We start from the raw sequence: 14206 nt of genomic DNA on the forward strand, positions 1-14206 counted from the left end.
TATGGACATTGTGTTAAGACCTGTTCTTGGAAAGTCCACATTTATCTATTTAGACGATATCATTATTACTAGTGATAATCTCGACCAACATGTACAGGATTTAAGACAGGTGTTTTCTTTATTAAATGCGGCCGGTCTAAAAATTAATGTCGAAAAGTGCAAATTTGCAGCCCCTGAATTAAAATATTAAGTTACAAAATATCTCAGAAAGGAATAGAGACAGACGAATCAAAAATAATTGCTGTACAAAAGTATCCGACTCCAAACACGGCGAAGAAGCTCTCTTCTTTTCTAGGACTTTGTTCATGTTATAGGTCCTTTATAAAAGATTTTGCAGCTATCGCTGAGCCATTGTTAAAATTAAAAAGGAAAAAAGCAAGATTCTCGTGGACGGCCGAAGCCAATAGTGCTTTCGAAAAATTAAAACAAGCATTAACGCAAGCCCCTGTGTTGAAATTTCCTGAAAAGGATGAGAATTTAGAAATTTCAGCGGATGCTTCGGATTATGCGGTAGGAGCGGTACTTTCGCAAAATCAGCAGCCCGTGGCATTTTTAGCCGAACTTTAAATCAAACACAAAGAAACTATTCCGCGACCGAGAGAGAGGCACTTGCAGTTCTGTTAGCAGTGCAAAAGTTCCGAGTCTATTTTGGAAAGGCGCCAATAACAGTGTACTCTGATCATGCGGCGGTAACTAGATTGTACTCAGGGAAAAACTTATCCCCAAGGTTAATAAGATGGGCACTCAAGCTGCAAGAATATAATCTGGTAATCAAGCATACCCCCGGAAAGGAAAATATCGTAGCAGATGCCCTATCACGAATTAAATTAGACGAACAGGGTAATACCGTAAAAGTTGCAATGCTTACAGCGTGTACAATAAATTCCCGAGAAACTTTAATAACCGAACTGGGTAAAGATCCTGAGTTTGGAAGCATTTATGAGTATTTAAAGGATCCTGAAAATTTTAGCCACCAAGATATTGTGGCGATAAGAAATAGGGCGGCCCATTACGAACTAATAGATGGTCTATTATTCTACACAAAAACTACGAATTCCAACAACGAATTTCGACCTGTTATCCCAGCTAGTCTTAGATTAAATATCCTGCAGGAGCTCCATGACAGCCCTTTAGCTTCTCCTGCTGGTATTCGAAAAACTATCCAACGCGTACGCGAGGCAGTCTATTTTCCTCAACTGCAAAAGTTAACAAGGGCGTATGTCCAGTCCTGCCCAACATGTCAAGCAGTTAATTATATTAATTTCCGCCCGGCCGGGTTTCTAAATAGTATTAAATCCGAATTTCCAAATGAAATAATTGGCATCGATTTATTGGGCCCTTTCCCAAAAAGTCAGTTAAATAAAAGTCGCTATCTCCTTGTTATGGTTGATCATTTTAGTAAATGGACCGAAATTGTTCCCTTAAAACGAGCCTCCGCGAAATTAGTTACTGATTCTATTTTAAATAAATATATTTTAAAATACGGGGCGGCCCTAAAAGTTATATCGGATAATGGTCCTCAATTTGTAAGTAATGTATTTGAAGACATGTGCCAAAAAACTGGGCATACGTCATTTAAAAATGGTCCCGTATCGGCCGCAATCAAATATAGCGGAACGGGTCAACAGAAATATAGTGAAAATTATCCGTAGTTATGTTAAAAATTTTCATAAAAGCTGGCATAACTATGTCAATGAATTTGCTTTCGCCCTTAGGACCGCAAAACATGATACAACGGGCAAAACTCCTGCTGAGTTATTTTTAGGCAGAAAGATTATATCGCCGTTAGATAAATTATTTTATGTGCAACAAAGAGCCCCAGAATTTAAAATGGGTGATATAGAAAAACTAATTAAGGAAGCAAAGAGGAATACTGAAGTAGCACAGAGAAAACAGAAACTCTATTATGACTTGAAACGACGGGGAGTAACTTATAAAGTAGGGGATGAAGTTTTAAAAATTAAGCATTCACTTTCTTCAGCACCAGAAGATAAAACTGCCAAATTTTTTCCACGATTTGAAGGACCATATGTCATAGAAAAAATAACTCACGCTGTAGTAGTGTTAAAAGCTAGAAATGGTGAAACCTGCTCCGCAAACATTGATCAAACCAAACCCTACTATGATCGTAATAAAATGCAAATATTTTCAGATCTTTTGCAGGATCCGGCACGGCAGACACCGCAAGCACAAGCTCCAGAGGTGGAAAAACGACAAGTACAAGGGCAAGCCATTAAGAGGCAGGAGCAAGTGAAAAGAAAGTTTCCCCGCGGAAAAATTGAAGGTGGCAAGAAAAAGAAGCCGTTCCACCGTCCAGAAAAGAGAGCTAACGAACACCCCCAGAATGAAGAAGGGAGAAGGACGACGTATGCAAAGAGAGCCAGGAGAAATGACGGATACTATAACCAGGCTCTAAAACGGAAGATCTACTCATCCGACAGGACTCTCCGCAGCAAATGTCGCCGAACTGCGGAAGGGCCATCAGCGGCGGAGGAAAAGTTACAAGGAAAATTTGAACGGCCAGCAACGAGGTCCAAGCAGGAACACGAAAGAAATTTCCCGCTTCCGCCAAGACCAGCTGCCATCAAACGACCAAGACCACAGGCAGAAGCGAAAAAGAAGGTATTCAAGGGTGACCGAACTGGAGAAAAAGGAAAGCATCTAGAGGAAGGCACTGAAGGGCGAGCCCGTACAAGGAGGAGGATAAATCAAACAGCAATCTGCACTACCTTTCAAGACTGGGACCAGAAAAGAATGTCCGAATATCACAAAGATAAGTAAAATTTTATGTTACTTTGCAAACTTAAGTTAATCTTTCATTCTTACTGCAAGTGGCAGATTTCAAGAAGTTAAACCTCATGCGAGGTCTACCTTTATCGCCAAAAGGGAGAGAAATGAGTTGTTACCGATTTTGGTATTATGTTTTTCAATTACTCGCGCGTAAAACTAAAGTTGATGTATAATACCCTTGTGTAAAGACTTAAATATTGTAAAAAGTTATTGTATAAATATTATTTAAAACATTCTGGCAAGAAAGAAGTTTTAGTCTGAAAGACTTTTTGAAATGTATTATTTCAATGTAGAAAGAATTGGCACTTGCTTTGAAAAGAATAGAAGTTAACAATGTACTACTAATGTATGTTTTCAAATGTGTAAAATTAACGGCATGTTAATATGTTCTTATATACAATGTGAACTGTTATTTTAAATGTTAAGAAATACCGTGATATGGTAAAAGTGAAAGTAATGTTAAAATTTTTTTTTTATTCGTGTGACTGTAAAAAGACTAAATCATAGTGAATATGTGTTAAAGGTTGAATGATGTAGTTAGGCTCTCTGACGCTACACTTCAGAGTTAGCCACTTTCAGAATAGTACCTCAGGGTTTAGAGTTGAAATTAGGGTGTGTTACGAGGTCTTGGTATGTTGAATTTTAACATGTTAGTGTTTTGATTGTAGGAGGAAGTGTTGAACACATAGACATAAACACATTCGTGTTTGGTGTTCTTTTACAACACATGTCAGAGAGCACGGGGAGAGATAATTAAAATAGTCATGAATGAAATAAGAATGTTAAGAGAAATATAATTATACATGTTACTTGCCATTTCATTGTGTAACATTTCATTAAACTAGTTTTCCTTCCAGATCTCTGGAAGGAACCAGATTTGAATAAAAGCTCCTGTTTAGATGCAGTACAGATGAAAAAAAAGTGTGTATCCTGGGAGCTGCTATTGTAAAAAAAAAAAATTTTCTTTCTTTTAAATTTCTAGTTTCTAGGGAAAAATATTTGTAAAAGATTGGCCTCGAGTTAGATTCTAGAGCTAAAAGTTTTCAACAAGGTCGTTTTAGACCTCAGTTTCAAACTAATTAACTCTGGCGGGAAGTATGTAAGGATCTTATGTTTTACTAACGTTTATTTTATTTTAAATCTTTACTATCACTTCTTATTTTCTACTTCCGGCCAGAATTATAAGCGTTAAAGTATTTATGCAAAGTTTGTCTGGCGAACGCCAAGTATTTAAGTTGTGGCTTTTTGCCAAGCGAGACAGAGGAAGCAGTTAGTCGAAGCAGGCCGCTTACCTTAGAAGTTTACTCAGTTGCTGGTTGCCTTCCAGGCCAGAGGTTTAATCCTCTTGATAACTTTAAACGTATTATAGTGTTCTCAGTTATCTGTACTACATACGGCTTCCTGTTAATATAAGGCCAATCTTCCACGTTTATTACTTCAAAGTTAAATTAGAGTTTAGTTTTATTTTTTATATTTTTACGTTTAGACCCCAAGTAGTGGGTCTGTGTATTCCGAAGTACGGAAGTTATTGTAAATAGAGAAAAATAAAGGGTTTTGTATACCCTTCTTGTGTATCCTGTCTACTTTCCACAGTTTTGAACATAGCTTTAGTAAGCTCTCTGTTCCGAGTCAGGTCTTTGCATGTTCCCGAAGAAGGTAAGACGGAACATTGAACCTGATAAAGCAACCTCTACAATTGAATTGGTTTAAAGTAAAAGCTAGCATAGTGTAAATGAAGTTATTTCTATATTAGGCTCTCCAACCAACGCTTAGAAAGCTGAATTAAATTAAAGCTTTGGACACCAAGGTATAGATATCTTGAAATAGAGTGGCTTTGAGGTCTAATGTGTCTAAGCTATTAACAATGTAGGAATTGGTTAGTAAGTAGTTATTGAAAAATTGTATAATTATACCCATTACAAATGCTGGAGAGTAATGTTAGAAAATTAAGTGTAAAGATAAAACGCAAAATGTTAAATGTTTCGCGAATTTATGAAAGGCAAGTTGAAAAGTTGAAAATTTAAGTACTAAGGCTAAACTCTTTTTCTTTTCAGATTCCTGGAATGAGAGGTGAAGTGTAGTTGCATAAATGTGTCAAAAAAAGAAAAAACTGAAAGCCTTCAGATTTTATATTATTCCCAAACAGGCAGGCTTTTCTCATTTGCAGACACGCACATATATTTCTAGAACATTTGGGCTAACGCTTCTTAAAATATTTAAATACAGCATAACTTTAGTATTTCCGACAGACGATCTCGCGCGCTGGATATACCAATATTTTATAGCGTACAGTATTGCCCCTATTCGCTTTGAAATCGTTGAGTTTTTTAATAAAAAGTTCATTAAAGTTTTAGAAAATATGAAATAGACAATAAAACAAATTCCAAATTCGGGCTTCCAGATAACCATATTCGGGTGGAGAACTACGTTATTCAGAATTTGATGGCTCTAGGTTCCATTGGTTTTTCACAATTTGAAAAAAATGCATACATTCATACAGATTGTTCATGATTTAATTTCTTTAAATATAATATAAGGTTTCTTTAAATATAATATAATATAAAGTCTGGTTTAAGGCCCTTTTAGGCTAAAAAACAAGTTTTTGTATTAGCATGGACTTGAAGTTAAATATTTAATTAGATTATCGTAAATTTTGGTTCTTGAATTAGATCTTAGCATTTAAAGTCTTAGCCAAGGTCATTAAAGACTTTTGTTACTATTACTTAAATTCTGGTAAGGGGGAAACGTAAGGATCTTATGTTAATTAATCAGTTATTATATTGTTTGATTTTTTTTATTACTTCTCCTTTACGTATTCCTTAACAGAATGCAAATTAGCTTTTAGAATATATAAGCTAAGGATTTTGAATCTTAGACAGGAGCCCACCAGTGGCCGAGCGGTGAAGTCCCTGAACACTGGTAGTTCGGTCCGAGGTTGGAATCCCGTGAACGGATTGCTGCATTGGCGTTTTCGTGGTTTTACCCATGTGTAACGTGTTAACACGATCCAGTTTTCTTTAGAAAGTTCTCCGCGAAGGCATCGCTCCCATCCGTGTAATGCCTTAGGGCGGAAGATTCTGTCTAGAAGTGATTATTTTGCCTTTTGCATACGCGTATAAATTTGACTGTGCAACCTTACACTACTTAATCAGCACTTAAATTTATTTGGCAGTTATTGCTTGATTCAGTTTAACCAGGCGTTGTGGTCTTTTGTTTGTAGCACAAGTCGTGCATTTTAAAAGTTGAGATCAAATAAAAAGGTTATTTAAAACTTCTCAAGTTTAGTAATCAACGTAATATTTCAGACTTTGTCGTAATATTTCAGACTTAGCGATAACTCGCTATGTTATTATCTAGTAAAATCTGCAGGACATAACTTCAACTTACATATAAATAGCAACCTTAACTTCAGCTTCCATGTAAATTGCAACCTTAAAACATTTTACCTGAATGATTATTTAAAAAACGCATTTTATTCGTGATAGAGGTAATTAACACATTCAGTATTTTTATAGAATTTCGTTATACATTTTTTCACTTTTAAAATATATACGGAAAATATTATGACGTTCCATATTAGTCTAAATGTACTACATTCATCCAATATACTATAAAATGTTTCGCTATTCCTTCTGACCATCTTTATCGATAATCTCTAATGATAAACCGCATTAAAATTTAAAAGAACCATTTTGGCGACTGTTAAGATCTGAAGCTCTTCAAATTTTTGTAAGAAGCATCAGTAAACCGGGTTTTTTTTTTTTTTTTTTTTTTTTTTTTTTTTTTTTTTTTTTACTCAGAACGATGAGGCAAAATTTTTTAATGCTTTAGAGAAAATAATTCTTCCTTTGAGAAGCCCTCAAAAACAACCTAATAAATTTAATAATATGTAGAGTCATTAGGTTATTTTAAAGCCGAAAGACGTGAAAAATGAGCAATGCCCTCGCCGGTACTTGAGCCTCGGACCTCTTGAATACGCACCAAGTGAGCTGACCATTACACCACGAAGGCATGCAAAGAAGGCGGGAGAAATACCTTAAACACTCTTCCTCTTTTAAAGGGCGACTGGGGATTAGGCGACCCACAAATCCTAGTGGTGGAGAATCATCAGTGCCCTCGCTGGGACTCAGACCTCTCGATTACGCGCCGAGTGTGCAGACCATTGCTCTACGAAAGCATGCTAAGAAGGCGGGAGAAATACATTATAAAGTAAATATGTTTAAATTGCACAAATGGTATGTATATGGAATACTCAGAGTCATCAAATGAAGAATGGAAGAATATCATTGGTCTTTGACCAAAAATGCACAATACTAGAATGCATCAATTTAGAACAAAATACTGGTACAAGTAAAGTAAGCAAAAATTAATGTATGATTAAAGAAATTAAGAATTCGGTATCAGTGAAAAAAAAAATTAGTCTTACATGAACATTTCTGGCTCTACCGAAATCACCTTGACTCCCCAGACATCCATTTCTTGTTTTAAGCACTCAGTGAAAGCGACTGCTGCGAACTTACTCATGACGTAAGGACAAAAATGGGGCATAGTAACTCTTCCTAGTGAAAAGAAGAAATTTATAACTAAAGTACTTTTAAATGGGGAAGCTTGGGGCTAGTTGTAACAATTTTGGGAAAAATGTTTATATTTTTAAATGTATTTATGATTCCCTGATTATATCTGCTGATTTTTGTAGATACTATTAATTAGTCACATAAAAATTCGGCAACATATAAACATTCGGCAATTTTGTAGATTTTAGCATAAGAAGTATTTTATCAAAACTATTCGTCTGTTGAAATTTGCCCGGTATTAGAGTAAATTGTAACAGACCTGGAGCAAATACAGTGTATAACAAAAAACTCGATGCACCAAGAAGGAATCATCCAATTGCTTTGAAATTTCGTATGCATAAATGCTTTGACCAAATATGCAAATAATTAAAATTTGATCTCCAATGAATGAATAGTGCGATCTCCAGCACATCGGAACTGCGCAGTTAGCAGATGTATATAAGGAGCTGTTCTTGAACTATTGTTAAAAATTTCTGTTGCAGTGCGATTTAGGATACCTTTCAACGACTGAAAAAAAAATTGCCTAGCCGCAGGATTCGAGCTCATTACGAGCAACTGTCAGAGTTTGAAAGAGGTCGTATCATTGGATTGAAAGAGGCAGATTGGGCAAATCGGAGAACCGCTCGTCATATGAGTCGAAGGGATGCGGCGATTAGAAGATGCTGGCAAGAATTGGTGAACGATGGCAGGTTTCAGCGTCATGATGGTAGCGGTCGACCTAAGGCCACAACAGATCGAGAGAACAGAGTGATTGTCAGATCAGCTGCCACAACGCCTGATTCATTGTTATCAATTATCAGACGTGCGACCCGCACACGAGTCTCCACCATGACAATTCACAGACGGCTGATAAAGCAAAATCTATGCTCGTACCGACCGTTACGCCACCTGCCATCTACGCGTGTATATTGTCGAACCAGTTTACAGTGGTGCTTGGCTCGATAAGGTTGGAATGAGGCTGACTGGGGACGTATAGTCTTTAGTAACGAATCCCGCTTCCAACTGTGCCGTGACAATCAACGAAGACGTGTCTGGAGACGCCCAGAGTAGCGTGCCAATCCTGCTTTCACTATTGCACGCCACACAGGCCCTCAACCAGGGCTTATGGTCTGGGGTGCCATTTTCCTTGATAGCCAAATTCATTAAAGGCACACTTACAGCACAGCGGTACGTCGACGACATTCTGAGACCTGTTTTGCTACTGTTCCTTTGGTTACAGCCGAAAACATCGCGGACGAAAACGTTGCGGAGAAAACAACGCAAGGCGAAAATGTCGTGCTACAAAACATCGTGGGAGAAAACTTCACAGTTCTAAAACATCGTGGTACAGAACATCGTCGTCGAAAATAAAGCGGTTCAAAAACTTCAGTTTTAAAACATCGTCGTCGAAAATATCGTGGTAAGAAAAAAGGTATCTACAGATCATCGCATGACGATAACATCGCAGACAACGCTTTTTTCAGGCTTTAATAATTGTAATAAATATCCCCATAATGTCTTGTGAGCGCAAGATGTAAAGAAGAATAAGTTTCACTTTCATATTTTTTATTAACTAATAAATTTTTGCTGAGATAATAAAAAAGAAACGTAAGCATAGAAAATTAATGCAACTTAATAGCCCTTAATAGAATTTTAAAACGACATAGTTAACTAACAAAGGCCATTAATAAATCATTTTTATAAAGTTTTTACTGGTAATTTTTCATGAAAAGTACAATCTATAAATTGCATTTAATTTTCTATGCTTAAGTATCCTTCTTACTTTTTCAGCAAAAATTTATCAGTTAATAAAAAAATGTGAAAGTAAAAATTATCCTTCTTTACATCTTGCGCTCACAAATCATTATGGGAATATCCATTTACAATTATTAAAACCCGAAAAAAAAAACATGTGTGTGATGTTATCGTCATGCGATGATTTGTAGATACTTTATTTTTTACCACGATATTATCGACGACGATGTTTTCTCCCACGATGTTTTCGCAATGCGTTGTTTTCATCCGCGATGTTTTTGCACTGCCTCTACCAGTAATGTTGATGACCGAGCCTGACAATTGGAGCAAATTTGGCAAGAAATACCGCAGGAGACCATCCAGAAGCTTTATCAGTCTATGCCACACCGTGTGGCAGCTTGTATCCCGAGTAGAGGTGGGTCAACACCTCACTCGATTATTATTGAGCTCGTTATTTTGTAACTTTGCAACTCTGAAAAAAAATCATTCAATTATTCCGAAATTTTAATCATTTTCTGTTCTATATATAATCATCCTATCCAACAATTTTTGTCTCCATTGGACAACTCCTTCTTGGTGCATCGATTTTTTGTTATAGAGTGTAATACTAATAATAGCTACAATATTAAAAAAAATATTTGGTGATTCTTATCATTGGTCTAATGAAAATGAATGATATCAAGTATTTATAGGAAAACAAAGATAAAATTATTTAACCAGTCAACAACTGTCAGAAGTCAGTTTGTAAGGATCTTAAGTTTTACTAACGTTTATTTTATTTTAAAACTGTACTATCTTTTCTTATTTTCCACTTCCGGCCAGAATTAAATGCGTTAACCTGTTTATGCAAATTGTACTTGCTAACGCCCAAGTGATTAAGCTGTGGCTTTTTGCCAAGTGTTAGAGAGAGAGAGAGGGGAAGTGAGCCACCTTGCGAGTTTTCAATCAGTTGCTGCTTGCCTTTAAGGCCAGAGGTTTAGTCCCTCTTGATATTTTAAAACGTATTGTAGTTTCAGCAGTTTGAGTACTCCCTAAGTAACCTTTTAAAAAGGCCAGTCTTGGTGTTAGGCATTTGTAAACTAATTCAAACTTAGCTTTTAGTCAAAATTTTAGTCAGTAGTTTTATATTTTTACTTTCAGACCACAAGGTGGTTGGCCTCTGTATCCCGAAGTACGGGAGCACCTGTAAACCTATAGAGAATAAAGGGTTCGGTACACCCTTCCTGCTGGTGTTGTCCATTTCACACATTTGAACATAGCTTGAGTAAGCTATGTTCCTATTCAGGACACGTAATGTTTCCAAAGCACATCAAAAGACACACAATTCCTAACAAGTTTTCATCAGAATTAGAGTTAACACAAACAAATGATAGGTTGTTTCCCTCACACATTTAACTTGCGCACCGTTTTGCAAATTAAGTATTGCACCCATTTTTTTAGGCAACTCTGAAAGTTAAGCATAGCTTTTCTGTTTCAAAATCTGTATTGGAGTTCAAAATCTTTCCGTTTCCTCGTTTTGTCTCTCTATTTTATTTTTCGATTTTTTTTAACCTTTCCCCTCTCTTTATACTTTTTTTTTTTTTTTTTTTTTTGTTGTTTTTTGTTTCGTTTCATATTCCTTTACCAATACTTTTGTTTCAGATGAGTCAGTTAGAATGCAATATTTCCTTTTGCTTCGGCCTCTGTTAGACTGTTTCCGAGGTACAGCCTTAAGAAGAGGTCCAATCTTTGAGGTTAAAAAATCAATTTTTCTGCTTTTGTAAAGAAACCTTGATTGAATAAAGTAATTTGCATGTTAACATTTGAAGAAGAAATTCTAACTATACATGTATGGAGATGTCGGGGTAAATTGTAATATGTTACAATTTGCCCCATCGTATGATTTCGGACACTTTTGTTGATTTATCAAAAAAATATTACGTTTAATAAAAAAACAACATTTTAAAGTATAGACAAAATAAATAGGTAAAATCTTTTTTAAGACCAGTTATCTTAAATGAAAATTTAAAAATATTTTCCCCATTAACTAGCTAAAATGGAACGCATGCATACAACTTCTCAGTACCCGTTTCAACAGAGCAATGACTATGCTTTCGTATTCAGAGCTCATCGTAAGAATCATGTTTTTTGAAAATTCTGATAAAAAATTTTTAAAAACAATACGCAACTTTAGTGTGATTATGTATTGTTACAACTAGCCTCTAGCTCGCCTATTAGTACAAATTTGAAAGGTTAGGTGTTTAAACGGAAAAAAAAAAAACTTTTAATGAATGATGGTAAAAAATTGTCTGTTGCGACTTCCTTGCCTGCTAAACTAATCATGTTGATGACCCGACCTTTCGTCTGTCTTAATAGAGGTAAAAAGGCTTTAGTGACCCGGACAGGGCTAATAGCATTGACTTCCATAGTGTCTTTGAATTCAGCAATTCCAGTAAGTTCGACAGAAAACCCTTTTTGAACTCCGGCATTGTTCACAATAGCCCATAGATCTAAAAAGAAAGAAAACTGTGACATCAGAATAAGGGAAATAGTGTTAAAATTTAATGCATTTAATTTCTTAAATTTTAAGATAGTATAAATATCAATCATACTAAAAATACAAATGTAATAATGTTTATGGATACAATTGACGGATGTTCACAGTTGAATAAGTTTTTTCGCTTACTTAAATCCTAGCCTTCAGTAAGTGAAATATTTCACGCAGTTATAAGTGTACAAATACACAACGCTTCGATAAAGTCTTAGGACTAATTTATTAACAAATTTCAGAAAACCTGTTAAACGATAATTGATAATATTTATTACTATGACATCTCAACCCCTTCTCCTAAAATATCGTCTTTATGCGGAGAGAATTTCTGTGTAGTTAATCGCTGGTTTTTGTTATATAGTCTGTTACTTTAAAATAAGCCCTTCAGGATCATAACGACCCACTTCTCATTTACCTTCGTAACGTTCATCGCCCTCACTGTATAGAGGTAATTAGTGGATTTAGCAAGAAAGATTAATACATTAACTGGTTTCTGCTTCAACACAATGTGCCGTCACACACTCTCATTTTCATCAAGCAGTTTCCAGAAAAAGAAAAGTCTTAACAGTTCCAGACCCTATCAGGGTATTCACCACATATGACTCCGAAGACTTTTTCCCCCTTCCTAAAGTGAAGTCTCATTTCAAACATCAAACATATTTAAACGGTACCTGAAGGATATTCAGAAAACTTTAACATAAGACTTAAATCTAGCAGCTATATAAAAGGCAAAATCAAGTAATTGTACGAACTTACTAAGCGTTCCAGAGACTTATGATCACTGTATATTAGAGGTCAAAGTGTCAGAAAGCTTCTTTCTTCAATTTTCAGTTTTGTATATGCATAGACCTTTTGTAGGTCACACACTACGCACCTGTTTTTGAACTTTTGTAGACGTGTTGTGTATAAATACCATCACTCGAAAGCTCAAATACGCTGGTGTTTTGTTTAGAGTTATCAGAATGTTATAAAAGGAAAATATAATTACCTCATATGCCCAATTTTTTACTGTGTAGTCGGGGGCCAATGAACATACATATATTGCCGAGATAAAATTACTGTACAATTTCAGTTAATTACCTTTCTAAAAAAGAATGAGTAATACAAGGTTTATCAGATAGAGTTACTGTTCCTTCTGTTAAATTTTTTAAAACTTTAGAAATTCATCTCTTCAATTCTCAAGCTTTGCACTTAATATTTGCGTTTTAAATGTATTACCAAAATAATTTTCTTTATTTTTATCGAAAGTTATGCAATAGTTGAGCATAAAAATTCAATAGTCGGTATTTAAAGTCTTCTATACTACATATTTCTCTCTGACAAGCAAGTTTTGAAATATTGAAAGCACCATTGATCTCAATCTTGAATGAAGAAAAAGTCTTATTTTAACAATATCAATAGAGACAAAAGCTGCTATCATATGTACACTGTAAAAAAAAACCTCGAAGTTTATAGACAAAAGTCTTGTATAGTTACAGAAATGCGAACAATTACGAAGGAAATACCTGTAAGGAACACAGAACCAAACGAAACTGTAAACTCTACAGGAATTTTTCAAGAAGTTTTGCTTAAATTTTGTGCGTAGCGTGTGATCACGTGGCTTAAAACGGCTGAGAGAGAAGAACCAGTCAGGAAGAAGGTGGAAAAACAGCGTCTTAGCGGGAGAGTTCAACGATAGTCGCCATGTTAGCCATTATTTTTGCTATGGTCGAGGTAAGTTCGAAATAGTGTTTGACGTGTATTTTACTAATTTTATGTAATGTATTTGTTATGTTCTTTACACTATCTATAATTAAATTCCTTTAATGTTTAGCTTATAATTCTAATGCTCCTAAATAAACCTGTGTTAAATTACTGTTAGAGTTCAAATCACACAGCTTGTGTTCCATTTAGTAAAATAACAACTTTTATTCGTTACATCTGCAGTTAAACTGCTCATATTTATAAACAGAAACAAATTTGTTAATATGTTAGTTTAAAAACAAATAAGCTTAATATTAATGTTCTATCTATAGTCTAATAATTTCTCATGTTAAATATTTATGTATCTTTTAAAACATATCGCGTTAGAATATTCATATTTTTCATTTTGTTGACAGATGTAACATTATTATTCCATACATGTTATCATTAATCCCAGCGTGAACTGCTTTAGAATATTTTTCAGAGCATTATTACACTATGTATGTTATTATTAATCTCAACGAAAAAGAAAAAAATAAATGTAATATATTTAAAAAATTCGACAAAATAACTTAACATACATTAAAAATGGAATATTATTTCATTAATACATGCGATAAGTTCGCCTTGAAAGATTATATAGTCGGATAGCAATTACATATTTGTAAAAGTATTCAATGTATATTATTTTTTGTGTTAAAGATAGTTTTAATCCAGGACAGTCTTTACCAACTTATAAAGCATCTATTAAGTTACATTATAACCAACATTTACAAAAGGCAATAATCGAAATGCCATGACTTTGACATATTTTTAACAGTGATGTAACATACTAGGAACATTAAAGAAAAAAAATTCTATTTTTTCCTTTATGCTTGTTGAAAAGTAAAATATT

At 34.8% G+C, this 14206-nt stretch overlaps 1 protein-coding gene across 3 annotated transcripts in view; it reads right to left on the reverse strand.

The window, feature by feature from the left end:
* LOC118205829 (estradiol 17-beta-dehydrogenase 2-like) overlaps nt 1–14206 on the reverse strand; it is a 128731-nt gene that overhangs the window by 99202 nt on the left and 15323 nt on the right. For all 3 annotated transcript variants that reach the window (XM_085813256.1, XM_085813254.1, XM_085813255.1), the window contains exons 3-4: nt 11405–11587; nt 7217–7349 (exon numbers count right to left, since the gene is read on the reverse strand). In XM_085813256.1, the coding sequence (XP_085669382.1) occupies nt 7217–7349; nt 11405–11587 (316 nt within the window). The remainder of the gene's footprint in view (nt 1–7216; nt 7350–11404; nt 11588–14206) is intronic.

Source organism: Stegodyphus dumicola, chromosome 3 (assembly GCF_044657685.1).
Source record: "Stegodyphus dumicola isolate Sdum_Otavi_A_Nest chromosome 3, ASM4465768v1".
NCBI lineage: Eukaryota > Metazoa > Arthropoda > Arachnida > Araneae > Eresidae > Stegodyphus > Stegodyphus dumicola.